The sequence below is a fragment of the Falco naumanni genome, chromosome 5, assembly GCF_017639655.2.
Source record: "Falco naumanni isolate bFalNau1 chromosome 5, bFalNau1.pat, whole genome shotgun sequence".
NCBI classification, from domain to species: domain Eukaryota; kingdom Metazoa; phylum Chordata; class Aves; order Falconiformes; family Falconidae; genus Falco; species Falco naumanni.
In genome coordinates this window covers 20,769,175-20,788,921 of record NC_054058.1, presented here as the reverse complement: position 1 = coordinate 20,788,921, position 19,747 = coordinate 20,769,175, and the positions used below count along the sequence as shown (strand labels likewise).

General features: G+C 38.1%; 1 protein-coding gene across 1 annotated transcript in view; it reads left to right on the top strand.

The window, feature by feature from the left end:
* PIK3C2G (phosphatidylinositol-4-phosphate 3-kinase catalytic subunit type 2 gamma) overlaps nucleotides 1-19,747 on the top strand; it is a 208,027-nt gene that overhangs the window by 161,730 nt on the left and 26,550 nt on the right. Inside the window, 4 exon segments of the mRNA XM_040596857.1 lie at nucleotides 2,535-2,727; nucleotides 3,295-3,416; nucleotides 7,712-7,820; nucleotides 16,103-16,178. Coding sequence (XP_040452791.1) covers nucleotides 2,535-2,727; nucleotides 3,295-3,416; nucleotides 7,712-7,820; nucleotides 16,103-16,178 — 500 coding nt within the window.

Below are 19,747 nucleotides of genomic sequence, written 5' to 3'. Positions count from 1 at the left end.
CCATGACCTTACCTACTTCTTTGCCTATGGCTAAACAATGTGGCTGCAGAGAAAAGAAGGTGTGTGGGGATCTCGGAGAGTTCAAGGGGAAAGTTCCAGCACTGATTCTTAGGATGAACTTTAAAAATGCTAGCAGAAAGGGGAACCAGATAACACAACGTGATAAAATGGTGAACTAAAGCATGCCAAAAATAAACTGCAAAATGAAAAAAAAAAAAAAAAGAAAAAAGATAGACATATGGTTCTGATGTACCCTGCTGCTCTATACATAGTTAGGAACCAGTTTTGGGGAGGCTGTGGGAATGAGGGCTTCCTTAAGCCAGTTTGTCCTTGACAGAAAGTGCAGAGAACTGTAACCAGAGTTGTTCTACCTTTCTGTGAAGGTGCACTGTGAGATGTCATGAGAATAGTGAAGAGGCCTTTTCAATTGTTTGTGGATAACATGACATGTTTTCCATTTTAACCGAGAGAACTGCATACAGATAAAACAGAATATCTGTTTTTACATTTACATGATTATATTTAACATAACTCACAGTGAAAATCTGCAACAATGACAACAAAAGTCTTTGTTTAGTTTTAAAGTATGTGATGAGCAATCTGTGTGTTAAAAATATTTTAGTCTTAATGAACCCATGAAAGGAATGCAGGTATTATGAGACTGGCTGTTCGGCATAGTGATAATGTCTGATTAACACTAGTTTATGGGCCTAGTAGGCAAATTAAAATGCACTGTACTTAGCTGCAAAGTTTACATGAGTCTTCTAGTAATATCACAAATTCCCTAAGTGCTTTGCAATAATATGGCCCAGTTACAGATTCTATAACCTAAATCATGTCTCAGTGATTTAGAAAGTGTTTAAACTATGCATTAAATTAAATACAGAGGAGTTAAAAAGGGAAAGTTCACCACATGCAACCTAATTAATCAGCACCAAATTGATTTTGTACTAATAGTTTGAAATGAGATTTGTTTTCTTGTTTTCCATTTAAATGTTAATTTCTGTCATTTATTAAATACTCCGTATGTATCTGTTTCAGGAGAATGTAATTAATAATTAAGATAATTAACTGAATCAGTTCAGAGATACCTTTCCTTGTATTACATTAAGAAAAACATATAAATCTTTCCTCAGTTTAGTATGCCTAATTGCTGTATGATAAATTCACACAGTATTTTGAAAAAAATCCGGGGTTTGGGAGAAGGGCAAGCTGGGCAGCTATCAGCAGGTAGAATGTTCTTTTTGGTATGGTTGCACCTGTGAAGCTACAGACTTTAGCCGGAACATCTCAGATCACAAAAATTAGGCTAATGCAATGAATTGAATTGATTTCAATTGATTGCAGTATGCAATCCAACCCACTCACAGAAACCCATGAATAAGAATTTAATTTTAAAAGACAGGTGAAGCATTTGCTCAGCTTTGAACAGGGATGATGAAGGTGGTTAAGGGTATTGTAAGCCCTCATAAGCTAGTTAGATATGGTCTAAAACTGGGGGAAAAAAAGAAAACAGAAAAAAAAAAAAAAAAAGAAAATGAACACTGACAATTTAGTAGAGGTTTGCTGCCATACGGCCTGAAACTAATGCATTGCTGTTCTATAACATCAAAATCTATCCAGAATATCTTCAGAGAGCTGTAGTAATAAGCAGGGAAATTAAAAAAAAAAATATGGCATCACAAGTTGTATAGATCTTAACCAGCAATTGAATTCAAGAAGGCAAATGTTTTCTAATGAGTACTGCATCTTACTCTTCAAAGACCAGTGATTATCTTGCAGTGTTATTTCTCAAGTCGAGTTCACTTTGATGTTAAAACATGTTTGCTGTACATATCTACATGTATATCTAGGGGATTTTTTTTAATCTATCTTGCTTTTTCTGATGAAGGCTCTTAAAACTCTAGGAAATTAGAGGTGTGCTCTGGCTTCCCTTGCACAGGGGTGAGATGGGAGAGATAGAGGAAGAAAATTTATTTCTTCTTTTTTTCACATTGAGCAGCTCCACAGGGATAGAGGTTTTAAGAACCAGGTAGAGGATTTATTAACACATTATACACAGCTAAATCACAAATTGGATGCAGTAGCCTGGCACAAACACATGTAAGTCCATGTGAGATGTGAGTTTAGTGTAACCAAAAAGAAAGTGCTAGGGCACTCTCTTACCTGTCAAAGTGAAGACTACTTCTTATACCCCGGAATTCCTCAAAACACACATGGAAATGTTCTGTCTCTGTTGTCTGTTGTTGAAGGCTGATGGTATCCAGCTTATGAAGAGTAACTAACCCAAACTAAGCCATGAGACAGGCTACATGTCAAGAGTGCACCTTTAAGCAGTAGAACTCAGGGGCTGGATATGCTGTATTGCTACAAATAGCAGTAACTGATGTGTGGGGGCAGTACGTGTTCGTGTGACGTGGGTTTTAGAATCTGGGTTTTTTTTGGTTCTTGCATCCATGAAACCAAAGATCAAGAAATGGAAACAAAACAGATGCACAAACAGTACATGTTCTGTTTGTTTGTTTGTTCTTCAGGAAAATAAAGGAAAGTTTGGAGTGCTTTCCTGTTAAACTCAATAACTTGATCCACATGTTTGCACAGATGTCAGTGACAGGCTTTGCAAAGCCTCCAGCTCCAGAGTCTGTCCCTCAAGAATGGATGATGCTGGACGGAGAGAAGTCTATCGCAAGAGCCACCATTCTGGGATTCAACAAAAAGACTGACTCTGTATGTATTATGTTCTTTGCTTGCCCTCATTTGCCTTGATCTTTAATGACTCTTCTGTGAGCTTATATACTCTGCCTCCTCCTTTATAGAAGATGTGCTTGTGCCACATTAAAAGGATCAGAGGATGAACAGCAGTGCCATAAGCAATGAACTGCCAGAGAGAAAGAACACCAGGCAGACAGCTATTAGCAGAGAGCCATTAAGGAAACAGTTCATGCCCTATAGTGAAAAATAAATCAAGAGCTAATTAAAGCATCCAGAAGGAAAGCATGGCGCAAAATTAGGAAGCCTAATAGAAATCGGAGGCTGTTGTATGATGCTTTAATGGTGCACTATTAGTTTTCACACATTGCAGTGATCTTTCAGTATTTGAGTTGCATGCTATCCAGGCACAAAACTTCCTGTGCAGCAAAGACTCTAAATTACAAACCGAATTCTCTGGCACTTGGCACTGCATTAAAGAAAGGTTTTTCTTTGTTAAAATCATGTTATATTTTCACTTGTACATATTTTTTTTTTTATGTGCCTCTCTGACAATTTTCTTCCTCTCCCTTTTCCTCAATACAGCTATATTTGGTCCAGGTGGTGCAAACCTGCAATGTGGTCACTTTCGTGGAAAGATCATTTGACCAGTTCTCAAAACTTCACAGCCATCTCCAGAAGCAATTTCCATCACATGCCCTCCCAGAGTAAGGCAGCATATTAGCAAATGTGATACTGCTGTTAAATGGTTCTCTCTGTGCACAGATAAGAATGTGAGAAAATGTACAGCAGACATATTTTTAGAAACACAAAGGCAATGTGACATATTCTATCAAGCCTTCTATTCAGCCCCAGAAGTAACTGAATCACAGACTATTGTGACAGTATAACTTTTATATATATTATTGTTCCTTTTTTAATGGGAGGAGAAGGGGGGAACAGCTTGAGCCTGACACATATTCCTGAAATCAAAAGGTAAGTGGTATTGACTTCATTAAAAGTACAATAGGGCCTTTAATAGTTTTTGTTTTCTGCATGATACTGATCAAATCTTGTAGCACAATCCACATAGTAAAGCAATATAGGAATGTTCACACTGGGTCAGAACAGAAACAAGCCAATCTCTGACACTGGCAGGCATGATAAACCTTCTTACATAAAGATGCACATACTGCCCAGATAAGAAATATGCAATAATCTTATGTACTATCCTGGCCCCAAAACCCAACATTTTGTGCCTTGCATCATTCAGTTTAATGTCTCTTGAAAAATATGCTATCATTATTTGCAATAATTCTGAATATTAATTATAATCCACGTGTATGCCTATTCCTGCTTTTCATATTCTGAATCTTATTTCTTCACAGTTTTCTGGGACAGTGAATCCCATGGTTTATTTCTGTGTTATATAAAACAGCTTTGCCTTATGTAATGATTTTCAATGGCTTTTGTAATAAATATCATATATATTATACTGCATACGCCATTGAGAACAAAGTAGTTGTCTCTTACAGTCATGCTAATTACCCTGATGCAAGCCCCTTTTCAAGCTCAGTCTACATTTAAACATAAAGCTGGCCAAAAAAGACGAGTGGTTTATTTGAACAAAGCTGAGTATCAAGTTATATGCTTGAAAAATAGTAAGGTCTTTGAGGTTTGACCTGAAGTAAGTAGCTGCAAACAATGTGGTTTTGACTTAAAAAATAAAGTCCACAAATTCCAGACCCAAATTTTGTGTTCCCCAAGCTTGAGAGAGGCATTCATTTAAACAGCTTTAAGTTACTTAATTCTAGAGAATCTTTCTCCTATCTGAAGGGATTTTCATTGACTCCAGTCTGACTTCTTATGACTGGCTCACATGAACTGATTTGCAGCAGTTGGTGAGAATCAGAATTTCACTAAACACTTAAAGTGTTTGAATCACGGTTTTGATTTGGAGATATTTGCATGCAAGCTATTAGGTTGTAAAATAAAATATTTAACAAGTACCTATTTATGATTTTTTTCCTGTGGTAAGCAGAGGCCTTTGAAGGAAAATATATTTCTTTTTAGAAACACATAGACCTCAGAAACCCTGTAGTGAATTTCAAAAATAGTACTAGCCATTTTTCAGATAAATCTACCTTTAATAAAATCCTTCACAACATTTTCACTGCAAAAGAGTTCCAGAATTCACAGAGAGTTAATCTGCATATATTGAGGCTGTGTCTAAGAGGTGCAGAGCTTTATTGTCATAATTCAATCCCAGCAGTAACCTGTCAGTGTATGATCTTTCCCCAAGACTGTGTTGAAGTAATTCATTTTATGATGTTTCTTTATATGTCTGTTCTTTAACGTTAAAGTTTTGGGTTTTTTTCTAACAGAACTTCATCAGCTTGAGGCTTTTCATGTGTTCCAGATTTTATTCTAATAATAAAAACCTAATTATTTCTTTATAGGAAGTTATCACTGAAACTGCCATACCATATCAGACCATTAGCCTGTCTGTGTTACAAAGTTGATGCCAGGTGCTTCAAAGGAAGGAAAAAGCCTTGTTCCATAATATAACCACAAAATCAGTTTGAAAATATGTGATTTAAAAGTAAAATGTCTAATATTACTAGAATAATTGGAAATGTTAACAGAAAGGACTTGGTTACTGCTTTATATTGATTCATGAAATTGTATATATTCTTGTCTCATTAGGAAGAAATTATGCAATATGAGTCTACTTCATACAAGTGCTAAATACTGGCTATATTTCAAGAAAGTAATGGCAAAATCTCAGAGTTCTCAGCATCTGAAATTTTGCTATTGATATCTAAACATTCAGCCCATACTTATAAGTCAAAGCATAGCTGCTCCAAGCAAGCCCTTGCACTCTAGCACCTTCCCTTTTATTTGGTTTCAGACAGAGTGTTAATTGTGTTTAATTATTGGGTTTTAAAAGGACAAAAATCTTTTGATTCAACAAGGCATTTAAGTGACATAATATATATGCAGATTGCTCTTGAAGCTAGTAAGTAGGAAATGGAATCTGGTATGCAGGATGTCTGCGCGTGGCGCAAGTTTGTATTTTTCTGATATACTTAAGGTAGATGCAAAGCTCAAAATGAGCTTGGGAAGTTAACCTTTTCTGACACAAGTGTGTTCACAAGTACGAAGTCAGTTTCAGCCATAGGTGCAATTCAGCTAAAGCGTGAAGATCATTTAAAGAACTGTTCAGCACCACCACAAGGTTTGTGTTGTCCTTCCCTGCAGCAGAGTTACTGGTGCTAACACTCAGCAGTTTCTCTGTCCTCTGTTTGGCCACTGGTCTTAGGATGTATCTTCTGAGGGCCTACATTTTACAGCCAGAGTCCTCTCTTTGTGTTATGCAGTCTAATTAATTTTAAGCTGCTTCCAAACAGATCCTCCCTACCATCTATTGAAAGAAGTCCTTTTTGAGCCCCAGAGGAACCCAGAACACTTACAGTCCATCTATGTGTGCCAAATGACCTGGGCTCTATTTTTATCTCTGGAGCTCATATGTGTCATGATCCTGGGTCATATCATCTCCCCTGCCTCATTATGTGTCCTGCCACTGCAGTTTCATAAGGCAAGAATTGCCTCTTACTATTCATTTGTACAGTGCCTGAGCCCTGAGATCTTACAGTGCTATAGGCAAAAATAATCAGAAGGTCATACATACATACAATATGCTGCTATCATCCTGGTCCCTTGCTGTTTTAATTGCAGACTAAATTGTACCAGTGCTGAATTCTTCCCCACAGTATTACACAGCCGCCTTTCAAAAGACCAGCCAAGTGTCTCTTTTCAGTGTATTGCACTGCTAGATGGCTCTTTATTCATTTCTCTGAAGCCTTCATAGATCTCTTGAGATCTAGTGGACAAACAAGGTTGTACGAGAAAAAAAAGGTTTGTAGGCAAGACACAGTTAACTATTAATGATGGTGTTGTAATACAAAACACAATCAGATCAAAACTTCTACCTTTCTAGATCACATAGATTAGAGGACATAAGGCGTAATATTAATTATGATTCCAAATATTAGCAATCCATATCACAAAACCATTACATGCAATTTAGCACAGATAGCTTTTCTAATGCTGCTTCACCCTGAGAGATAAATAGTCCTTGTCAGGGCAAGGTTAATATAAATTGATTATGTATATTGTTAAAAATCTAACCTTTTGACTGATCTAATGTGCGTTGTCTCTAAAATGCAAAGATGATTCAAGAAAAACATTATGTGGGGTTTTGACATTTTCAATCACCACAACATTTGAAAATTTACATAAGGCAGCTCTATGCATGTGTGGTTTATTTACTATACTGAAATTAAATTCATCTTAATAAAAATTCAGCAAGAACGTTACTATTATTATTGTTATTGCTTTTTGGGGAATTGATATTGTTATTATGACCATCATTTGTTTTCATATATTACTTTTATTTTGCTAGTGCCTGAAATTACATAGGGGATCAGGGGCCTGCTCTGAAAAACTTAAATAGCTCTAAATACAGTCTAAATAGCTGAGGTAAAAAAGCAAGCAATTATATATTCATAAAATGTTACATTGTTTTTTAAGCTTTTGATATTCAGTATTCTGTGGTAAGAGTTTGAATAGCATGAGCCCTGGGCTGAGATCAGGGATCTGTTGTGCTCTGCACAGCGCAAAGCGTGGGGAGGCTAATGTTCTCCTGGGAGCATAAAGGACCATTTTTTTTAGATGTATTTAGATACCACAAAGTGCAAGTAAGTCTCCTTTAGTGTTTTTTTTTTAATTATGTTTTTAAGTATTTAGACAGGAAAAGAGTATAATATGAAACAGAATATCAGCACATTATCAGAGGAACTAGAGTCAGAAGGGTAAACAGTCTTCTGGACACTGTTCCCCTACCTTCCCCTACCTACAAAACCTTTTAGAAAGTGTTAACTTTCTTCTATTAAGTAAAGCTGGAAATATTTTCATCAAATACAGTACAAGAGTTATATTTACGAATATTCTTCTTTTGCAGGTTTCCCCACTCATGGCATTTACCTTTGACAGATCTTGAACATAAGAGAGTGAAGGATTTGAATGTCTATCTAAAGCAACTATTAAGTGGATCGAGGAAACTGGCTAATGTGAGCACTTCCAGTATTTATTTTATTTGCATATGACTTTTAGTAGCATTGTACCAAAAAATCCATTCTTTCCATGGCCTCATTTGAAAAAAAAAACAAAAACCAACCAACCACACACACAAAAAAAAAAAAAAAAACCAAACCAAAAAAACCCAGAACATAAATGACACATCTTTTGATGCAGACTTTTTGAGATGGATCCATTGCAGCATTAATCAGAACTTAAGAAAAAGACAATGAATGACTGAAAAATAGTTTATTAGACCTGGCAGGGCATTTTTTTTAAAAAAAATTCTCTTCCTTTGCTGCCATCCAAAAGCAGTGATTCACTGAATTTTTGACAGTAAGGAGTAGGTTCTAAGGAATGTAATGTCTAAAAAAGCAATAAGTTTTGAAATATTGAAAAGTCTGATTTTGACAGTTTTTAAATGAAAAGTTCCAGTCTTTCAGCCCAGAAATACTTTTGATTTCAAAGTTTAGTTAACAAGTAGAAGAAATTGTTTTGCAAATGTAAGATCGAAACCAGACTGTTTCAATATTACCAGAACAATACATTGTATCCATTAAAATTGATGGTTTCTCATTTTTTATTCATAATTGTTTCCTGAGATTTGATGTTTTCCTCCTGTTTCAAAATGGAAAGTTGAAGTGGTAACAAACGCCGGCTCCATGCTCTGGCCCAGGACAGCCTTAGCACCGCAGCATTGTAAAAACCCGGGCCAAGGACAGCTAACGGGCCCCGTGCTCCCCAGGAGGATGCTAAATTATTACCCTGCTTCACTTTGGGAGTTGAATGGTTAATTGCTGACAGTGACACCAGGGTCTGAGAGAAAGAACCATCTTCCAGCAACCAGCTTTTGTCAGGAAAGCTGTCAGACAGGCAGGAAAAACCAATGTTTTACATTGTATCCTAGTAGAGGCCAGTAAATTCAAGGGCACCAAGGCAAGAGCGTGTGCGTTGACCCTGCTGTCCGCTGTTGGCGTGTTCTCCAGCAGAGCCTGGGCCTCAGCCAGGTGAGCCACGCCAGGTCCCCTCAGGGCCAGAGTGCAAACCAGGGCTGCTCTGGTTTAATAACGTAGATGGCCTAGGATGTAAAAAAAGGGTACGAAAGGCTGTTGTTTTCTCCAAAATTTTAAATATCTTGCTGGTGGATAAAAATGTTTGCTGCCCAACTATATGACTTTCCCAGCTGTGACTGTGTAATGGAGATTAAAGAAGAAATTGTCTATACATAAAACAGGAGATTTCTTATTGATCTGATTCTAACTTCTGTGCCCCGAGTTGAAATTGAGAAGATTTCTGAAGAGGATAAATAATATCTGTTTCACAGACTTAGACTTGATTTTGTATGGACAGATGACTTGGGCGCTTGGCTGCCTTGGCTGACCTTGCCAAATAAACTGCACTTGTTTGGGTTAATTGTTGTGCAATTTCTGCCACTCACAGTAGGGTCATGAGTTTATTTTAAATTAGCACTTTTTGGTCACAGTTGAGGAAAAATTGATATAAGCCAGTGACCTAGAAATGAAGAGCTCTGTATCTTCTGCTGTTCTCTGGGCTGCCGTAAGGTACATGGATTTTCAATTTGAGCCAAGCACTGCTGTATAGAAGCCTAATCTGTGGTTGAAAAATTAGACTGCTTAAAGCCCTGGGATAGTAATAAAAACATTTCCCAGTCACATGCAGAAGCTCTTTTCTCCCTCCAGCTGCATGGTCTGTGCATGGGCTACTAACCATCCAGAGCATGCTGCCTTGCACTGGCCTTCCTGAGGTCTTTCCTCCTCTCTTTATGGCCCTACAGCATGCACCCATGGAGCTGGGCAAGTTCTCCCAGCATGTTGCTTCTGGGACACAACCATGAATAGGATATTTAGAGGGAACTGTGGTCAGGTCTGGCTGGGAAGTGGCTCTGAGCCAGCCCAGTGGGCTATTCAGACATGCTGGACTATGCAGTTCCTGAAAACTGTTCCAGTCTGGTATAGCCTATAGCAGAACCATCAGGAGAAGAAAAGTTTTGTGCCTAAGGGGGCTGCACAGCTACTGGTGTTCTTACTTGGAGGGCAAGATAATAAATGCAGTAATGAGCAGATTGTTTCAATCTGTAAAGTGCTATTGCGTGCAGGAAATCTTTCTGCTTACCACCATGCAACTAACCTGCAATTCTAGATAATAACCTTCAAAGTTATTGATACTCTATAAACATTGAAACATTATTTTTACTTCAATATGCTTCTCCTGCTGGGAGATGTGAGAAACTGAGAAAAAACTGATGTGTTCTGACCCACTTAGAACAAGGAGACCAGCCAGTGGGTAATTTCTGTTGTATTCCCAGCTGAAGGCTTCTTTTTCACTTTTTCCTTTGGTATGACTCTTTTAAAAGTGTCATCATGTCTTCTTGGTTTTAGTCTGAGCGGAAAGACAAGCTAGGAGGCTTTCTTGGTAAAAATAAATACAATTATTTTGTCTTTCTTCATGTCCTGGGCAACTTTGCAGTCAAATTTGTCCTTTTTCTCAAATTGCTAAGGAACCTGACCAAAACCATTTAGTGAGTTGTCTGTTCTCAAGCATTACCAAACCATCATAATAGTAAAACTATGTAGGAATAAATAATTAATTCAGAAATCTGTGGAGAAATCTTGTAAGAGCAGCTGCCTCTAGAACAGGTTTGCCTTCACTTTCTTGACACAGTCATTTCTTTCTGATTAATTATACCTGTACGGTATCATTGCTGTATTGTAGCTGTAGGGTATGCTGGAGTATTCTCTGAGATGGAGAGAAGGGACGTTGTTTTGTTATAAAATACCCTTGCTATTACTGTAAACACATTACCCTGATTTACTAGACAGCATGTCAGCTCTGAAAAGTTTAGTCCAGTCCACACAGGAATGACTATATGCTTGATTCTACCAAATAAGTAATTAAACACCCTTGAAATAAAGAAAAAATTGGATTATACTAAAATTCTTTCCTCAGTCATGTCTTAAGTGCATGCTTTTTTAGTCCAGACTAAGTTCTGATTATGAAAATTGTTTTGTAATTAAGAGTAGGTCAGAATGTCACTGATCTTTTCTGCTAAATGGTTTGAACGAAGGAGAGGTGGAAAATAGTTGCCTTCTCATTTACACTGTAGCTCAAATGGAATTAAATGTTTCATTTAACCCTTCTTTAAAGACTAGAAACTTCAAGCCACCATTCTCTATCTCTGAATTTTAGTGTCAGATCCAATAAATGCAGAAACTTCAGCTGATGGAGGTATTTGCTACTGGGCCAGTTTAAATGCTTAACTGTGCTTGTGCCTGTCCCTATTCAAAGCGGTTTTAAAAGTCTGTAGTTTAGTTTGAGGATAAACTTAATACATTTACTTCCTCTTAGACTTCATTGAAGAGGTGCCTAGAATAGGAGTGCTTTCCCTAAATTCAGAGTAACACTGAATTATAAATAACTATACCACCAGACTATATACATGAACAACAAGTTATATTCATTGCACTAATCACTAAAATGCAAAAGTTTATGCACTTCATTGTCATATTGAGTCATTTAGGGCAGGATCAAAAGCAAGCTTAGCACCTTTTTTAATTTCATTCTACTCCAATATATATGGCAACACCATAAGAATACTTAGTTTTGTGCAAAGTTGCACCATTGCTGACTGGCTCATCAGCTGCATGTGTTGAAATACCTGGGTCTTCTAGATCAGCAAGGTGACATACTCAACGATGTTTAGACTCCTGGAGCTTTGCTTCATTAAATGGCAGAACAAGCAAGTGCTGCCACCAAGAGTGAAGCATCAAAAAACAGTAAATTGAAGGTTGGTAACATGGAGGAGGACAAAAATATACATTATCAAAGTATAAATCAAATCTGTGACAAAAGGAAGCTGCTGCTAACCACTTTTATATTTTTCTCTATTTCACTCTTAACTCCAGCTAAGTGATGGCCCAAGTGGAGATTGCAGCCCAAACTTATCATACATATCATAATATGTCATATAAATTAGGGCTGTCCTAGTGGCTTGTAATTTTAGTGCTGTATTGTAGGAGGGTTGTACACTCCTTGGGGACACAAAAGCAAGGTAAGGCTCCATTAATTTAGTCTTTTCTTGGCCCTGGTGTCAAACAGTAATCACAAACCTGAATGTCTTCATGCTTATCTTGAAAACACAACTTGCACCTGGCTTGGCCATTACAAGTGAAAAATCTAAAACTGAATCTAAAGCAATGTTTTATATAGCAACTACATGTGTTTGGTACCATCAACCAGTAACATTCTATAGATATTCTTCCTAACTCTCATAATTTAAAAGAAGTGGCATTTCATTTGTGGATATTGTATTGGTAACACAGCTGAGACACTAAATGTGCATACTGGCCTTGCAAAACTACGTAGCCTTTAATAAACATGTTATTTGTCCCGCATCTTTCACATAGATTGATTTTGTGTTCAAGTTCAGTGGGCTTAGATGTTTGAGGGTGTTTGTTTATCATGGGGAGAGGGGTGGCAAAGATTAGAGCAAGTGCAGGTAGGTGCACAGTAGGCTAATCAGTAAAAAGATATGAGGTATATTGGGGTTTGACTCTATAGAAATTTTCTAAATATCCAAATTAACTAAGGACTTTGGGGCCAAAGATAGACCTAGTGCAAGCTGGTAAGCAAACAGCAACAGCATATGGATAGGTTCTATAAACAGTGACTTATAGGCTGTGTAAAAGGGCTTTAAAGAGGATGTAAATGGAAGTGATTGTAAATTACATTCACTCCTTTTCAAGCATACAGTGAAAACCAGGACCACAGTGTTGTTCTAGAGTGACTAATGTTTTACACTATAAAATTAAGCAAGTTTGATAAGAGCTTCCCATATTTCATTTCTATTTTATTCACTGGCACTACCTGAGATTTGCAGAGATGAGAAAATAACTTCCACAGTACCCATATAGAGGTACATAACACAGTGGTATAGAGTGCACCCAAGGTATGTGGGTCCCTTAAACTCCTACCAGTCCCATACTCCAGCAGCAAGGCATCCAGCAGAGCCAAAATGGGGAGGGTTCAAAGTCTCTCTATTTTCTGCTGTCCTTTCCTGAAGTTATAATAGCCGCAGCAAGGTCAGCTTTTTCTGGTTTCTTTCTTTCCTGCTGATTCTCCATCCTGTTAAAGTATAACAGGTGCATGGGTGTTCTCTGACCCCAAATCTACCCTAACACAGCTGAAAAGAAAGCTGAAAGCAAAGGAGAGGTTGCTTTTCTTTGTAACAAAATTAAATGCAGCTTGAAATCAGGCTGTGTTTCACTAAGAGCAGAGTACTCTTGTAGTTAGTCTCTTGATGGAGAGCAGCAGCCAAATTCTATCATTCTACAGTAGTGCAGGGCTGTGCCAGCTCCCCCGATGTCAATGAAATTGCTTATTTCAGTTGTGTCCTAGGGTAAGTGAAGGTGGAATTTGTCCCTTTTTAGTTTAATGGCTGAAAAACACCATGGGTGAGTTCCAGCCAGACCAACACTGGTGCACCTGTACATACCTGGCTGCTTCCCAATAGGCTAACATTATCGAGTGACCTGGGAAAATAGCAACATTACTTACTAAAGATTGTTGCCTTATTAGGTAAGAATGGTTAGACAAATGACAAGAGGCTTTCCTAAAAATTCCTAAATGCGCATTATTTTAGGGAATTTTCATTTACTGATTTAAAGGGAAGAATTCCATGAGGAAAAAAAGGGTAAGTGAGTGCTTATGGTCATCCTCATGCCTATCTGCCAAGACTGTCACAAGGTCTCTAGGATTCCCACCTATGGTCATATCTTGTTTACAAGTGGACTCTATCCATCTAAATACAGTGTGCTTTTCATCATACATATGTTCCAAGCTCTGATGTGCCTGTAATTTAGCAGTGTAATTAGATGTATACTTAGATATAAGCATACACTTCAGTCCCATTGACTGGGGTTCAATTGATTGAATTCCATCGATTTAGGAATCACCTAAAAGTACAGCATGTGCTTTGGTGGTCTGCTGACGAAGAGTGAACTTAAGAGGGTACTTACACATTTTGCTGGTGAAAATCTAGACAGTGGACTCCTGAAGCAGGCAGATTAAAAGAGTTCAGGGAGAAATTACTGAATTATAGATAAGAGTGTGCAAAATGCTTATTGCCACAAACACATAGGAGAACTCCGCCATTGCCTTTGAAGCACTTTGACCAGGATAGTCTGCTACATCTGCCCCTGCAACCCATTTGCCAACACTGGCCTTGCTGCTTCCCCACATACTTCAGTACCTGTTAAGTACAATGGACACACAGACAGAGCAAGCTTTAAAATCAGTGCTGTGGCATCAGCAGTGTACACACCTGTCATGTTCATGCCTGACTTAGGATCTGGGCAAATTCCATTTCTGTACTTAAATGAAATATCTGGGTTTTGTCAGTGTTGTCTCCTTTAGAAATGAGAATTTGGAACTATCACCTAAAACAATCCTTGCACTTCTGCTTACAAACCTCTCTGTTCATATATTTCAATTTATTGCTGAAAGAGTAAGTGGAGAGGAAGCAGAAAACCAGATTGCTACATGTGGAATTTTTTCCCTTTCAAGCCATTTAGTGTATCCTTCCTTCCACCTCCTGCCCACTTCTCTCAAGATCTTTGGACTTAAAGGGCTATTTAAGTTTCTGTGCTTATTTTCATGCTGTCAAATAAAGGCTGAGCTGCCGAAAATATACTCTTTCAGCCCCTGAGATTTCCCACACTTGGGACTTTTGCTGAAAGAGCAAATGGAGGTCCCATAGGGAATAACGTGGTTGTTTAAAGCTACTGGAAGCTAGAGCAGGTGTATGCTGTTTCCCCCGTAAGCTATCTACGTGAGATGAGAGAATACTTAGTCATGCTCAGAAGAGACAGGTATATTGGCAGTCCACTGCTAATAACTAAAGGATTTGTCATTTATTTCAAAGAAAACAATTCTGTTGGTTTATCCTTTTATTTCCCCTCTGTTTTTTTTTTCAAAGAAATTATCAGTGTGGGAGGAAAAGCTCCAAACAGTAGAATGAAAAGTAAAAGGCAACTGCTAAAATAAATCCAGATTGCTAAATCTTATCTCTATGCTGAACATACACATCTTGTTCCTCTTGTCTGCTGTAACCACATATTAACTCCTCACTAGCTGTGCTTGTCACTAAATGCTTCCTTCTCTTTTTTCCTTGCACAAATCATGCCACATCTTGTCTAATTGAAATAAGACAAATGTTACATGAAGTACATCTTGCTGATAAGAGACACATTATTTTCCACAGCCTGGAAAAAAACAATGGTGACATTTTAATGCTAGAATCTGAAAAGTCTCTTGTTCTACTCATTCATTACAGTGTCAGTCCAAGTAATGTTAGTATGAATGTAGCAATTCTAACCATCTTAATGAATGGCCGTTCTGAAATACGACTGTATGAAAAAAGCTAACAAAATGCAATTACTGTCCACCTTTGATTCAGAATCATATGAGTCTATTTCAGAATTCACATTTTTTATTGCCTTGCACAATACTCAAATCTGGGGATTTGGTTTATTGTTTAATTCTCTACAGCTGAATGTAACTACCTGTTATATATGTTCACTAGAGCAGTACAGATCAGTACATAAAAATAGAAGTTATAGTGCAGTATATAATGTGGATTACTCTTTTAAACAGGATGGCAAAATATGATCATCTCTTTCACTCCCCATTGGTTTCTGGTAGGAGTTAAGTCTGTATGGAGCTTTTCAGTGTGAGTGTCCATTAAGCTGCCCTGTGAGGGAGGTATGCACAGTATCTAAGCCTCAGGGAGGCAGGAGCACGTTAGGTCAGAAGCCTGAGGTCAGTACAGTGCCAAGGGCAAATTTCATGCTGACTACACAACACATAGTAAAGATGTCCTCCTGCATTTGTTTCACTGATGGGCTGCTCTGTAAATGTTGTTGCAACTGCAAATACATATCCTGAGCCACTGGAGACGAAGGAAGAATGCAAATCTGTGGCTTACATTGCTGTTTGGAAGTGTGTTGACAGAAAGGGGCCAGGTAGGCACAAATGCAGCATCCCTGAGCCAGTGGTAAGGAGCACCATCATCTTCCCTCTGCCTGAGAAGAAATCATTCCCTGGGGTCCTTGCCCATGATCAGAGGGGAAAGGCTCCTCTCTACTGCTAACTCTAATATATACTGTAGAAACCTACCAGCACTCTGCTTGGAGGGGAATAATTTCAGGAACAGAGCACAACATATGATATTCCCTAAAATACTTCTATTTTCTTCTAGAATAAGCTTGTACTCAGCTTCTTCCTGAATTGGTCCAAAGATACCTTGGCAGAAGATTCATCATCTGTGACCTTAGGTATGTGGATTACCAATCTGATTTCTTTTCTGAAAAGTTTTTATTTAATAATACTAAATATATAATGCAAAGGTAAGTCTAAAGTGTTTAGGTGGCTTGCTTTTTTTTTTTTGGAAGACATAAAGTTACCAACAAATAATTCCTGATTTCTCAATGCCTCTGAAAATGTGTTCCTAGTGTGACTTGTAGCTTTCTTTCACTTTGACATATTGTCCTCTGTCTTGCTTCATTTATTTTTTAATAAACATACCTATATGCAAAGTAAAAGTTTATTTATACAAACTGTGGCAGGTTTCTTGTTTTACAAAAAATCTTTCAAGAAGAATCTGGAAGAAAGGATCTGAGTCAGCACAATGTGTGCTTGGACAGGTGAAGAAAATCAGGGATGACTTCTAAAGTCATTTTCACGATGAGTGGAGCAGGTAAATAACAGAACGCTATGGTAATGCCTAGGCATACATTATTAATGATAGTGGTAATTCACTTCTTACTAAATGAGATTCTGCACTGTTCCCTTAGCCTATCTAAATACTTAACCCATTTCCTTCTTTTGTTCAGCACCTAATTTAACCTAATCTCTGGCATTACAGCATTAAGAGCCAAAGCATAAACCGTAAAATGTAAACTGTGAATGTTTATTGTTGTTTTCCACTGTGCTAGTTCTGCATGGAAAATAATCTTCTATAGTCAGGTTTTAGGCAAAATAAAGTCACATAAAGAAGCCTGCACCTGCACTCTGCACCACAGCAGTTCAGCTGGTTGTTATGTGCTTCATAGGATAAAATAGTTTCCAAGATCACCAGTTATCCATATTTCAGAAAGGAGTGTGACTATCTCTGTATATTCAGTTTGCATGTCCATTAAGTTAATTTAATCCATCTGCAGACAAGGGCTTCATTATCTCTTTTGCTGGGACCATCTTATTTTTTTTTTAATCCATCAGAACAAAATAAATCCCATTCTGGCTTCTCAGCCTTTGGAAGATTCCCCCTGTGTAGAGTTTATTTGATTAGGGCGTGCCATTATCATATTAAATCCATTATGACTATTGGAAATTACTAATGGTTGCTCTAACTTTTGCAAAGGAACGAGGAGATAATGCAAAGATGTCCTAGGTGTAAGGAATATACAAGGCTAAATCTTGTCACAGAAAATCCAAACCAAAGTACAAATGTAACACGTAGTCTGGGCCCATGGGCTCTCTAACCAGAGATGTAGACGTGTGAGAGTGAACTGAGGCATAAAGGAGTTAAAGTCCCAGGTCTTTAGAAGGATTTTGACATTTCACTAATATTTAGGTGCCTAATTATCACAGAGAATCTGGGTGCAAAAGTCTCATGTAAAAGCATGAACTGAGTCTGTAATAAAGTTGAGAAATACATTACAACCTCATAATTCTTACGGTGGTGTCCTAGGCTGATATGGTCTGAAGGGTAAGCTTTTATTTTTGTTGTCAATGGCATCAAAATCAGAGAAGAGAATAAAGAAACAGAGGTAAGAATATGTTCAGCAGGTGCTCGCTAAAAGCTACGTGACAGGTAACCCAATATGCTGCTTCACTTTACAGTTGGTGGAGGTGAAGGTCACAACCTGGTTGGGGGACATTAATGTGCCTCTGGCCCCAAGCAGTGTGGTTACAGAAGGATTGTTTTTCTGTGCTCAGGAACTCTACCTTTTAATGTTTGGACACTTCAGTTCTAGACTCCAGGCAAAACTTCTGTTTAACACAGGAGAAAACAAACAAACCAACAAACAAAAAACCTACCTCCCTTTGGCCTAGAAAACAAATTGCTATCATTTATTTTTAGAATACCAGTAGCACACGTGGTCCAAATCAGGATCCAGTGGGTAAAAACAGAGAACAAGAATAATGGGCTGCGTTGCTCTGGGTATGGCACTGCTTCTGGTCAGAGAGGAAGGGAATGCACCTGGCTGACCATCGATTGCAGTGAACTGTGGAAGTAGGTCAGCTTAGTTGTAAACGAGCTAGCTCAGCTATTGGAGGAAGACCAGACATGCATGTGCTAATTACCCACCTGAAAAATTATTTTCATATAAGTTAGTTTTAGCTTCACCCCTTGTTGTTGGAGTTAGGCTGCTGCCGTACCCATGCTAGCTCACATAGAATTTTGTTGCATGGCATGCTGCAACCTGTTATCATCCATTCTGTGAAAAGGAGAAGACGCAAGTCCAGCTAAGGCAGGAGGTGGCTGATCATGCCAAGCTGCCAGATAGCAAACAAGGATTTGCTGGGAAGAGCACAGTAGCCCTGGAGGCTCTTGTTTGCTGAGGGTCCCCTGAAACACTCTTGGTTTGAAAGTAAGCCCTGTAGTAATGCCATGGTCAGTCTGGGGCAGGAATTAACTTCACTGAGCCTGCAGGAGAGAGACAATGTTCACGAAAAGAAGACATCCTGCCCCCACAGCTTTCATTGCTTTATGAGCTTATAAGGGCCTTAGGTTTTGCTTGTTTTGAAGAAAAACACAGATTTAATATGGGCTGTAGCTTTCCGTGAATCTGGTGATTTCTCTCTCAGACTTTACACAAGCAAATCATCTGTCTCTTAGTTAGGATCAATATAAAATAAAATGAATGCCCAGTAGAAGCAGGTTATGAATTTTGATCAAGATAGCATCTTCCTCTTACACTGCTTTAATTTATAAATGTTATAGGTAATTACTCTTACTAAAGTAAAATAAAAATTAAAATTTATGAATTTGTGCTGTGCTCCTAGCAATGAAGAGATTAAAAATCAGTGCTAAATTTACTTTGACATGAATACTGATTCAGTACTCCCAGTGGGGTGAATTTTGAATTATACTGAATATTGTCAGCATTTCATTATACCAAGCTTACTACAAGGGAGTGAGAGAAGATATCAGGAATGATTTCAGAGACAGCCTTTTAAAAAAGGAAGGAAGAAAATCTGTCAAAAACATTTTTATGTCAGTCTTGGTTTTCTTTTTTTTTTTTTTTGAGTTTATATCTCCTGAAAATATTAATAATTGCCTGTTTTGCTGAAGTTAGGAAACCCTGAAGTCTTTGCTATTGGTTACAGCAGTGCACAACTCTGGTCCAGTTCTGACATGTCTGATTAGGACTCCATGCATTCCTATGGGCTTCTGTCCATTTAGCATAGTAGAGAAACTGGCTCTGTGCCTTTCTAAGGGAAGTTTCAAGCTTTCCAAAAAGGCTCTCATACAGTGTCACAGCACTCTCTAAACTAGTCGGCTGCAACAAGGTCTTTTACCATCTCATACCAGCATACTCTTCATGCCAGTCCCTCTGCTGCCTTCTCCTAGTCTCTCCTCATCCAGCACACGCTTCTTTCTCAGCTGCTCTCTCTTCATTGCCTGCCCAACCTCTTAACAGAACAACCACAGCTGCACCTTGTCTACATCAACCATCCCACCACCTCTGAAGCCAGCCCACAGTTATATATTATCAATGATAATTAACCCAGCTTCATTCCTCGACAATACAGTATGTCTCTCCATAAAGAATCGCACTCCTCATGAATAGTCCCTGAAGAGAGCAGGTTTTTTTCACTCGCGTTATGTAGTGTTTCA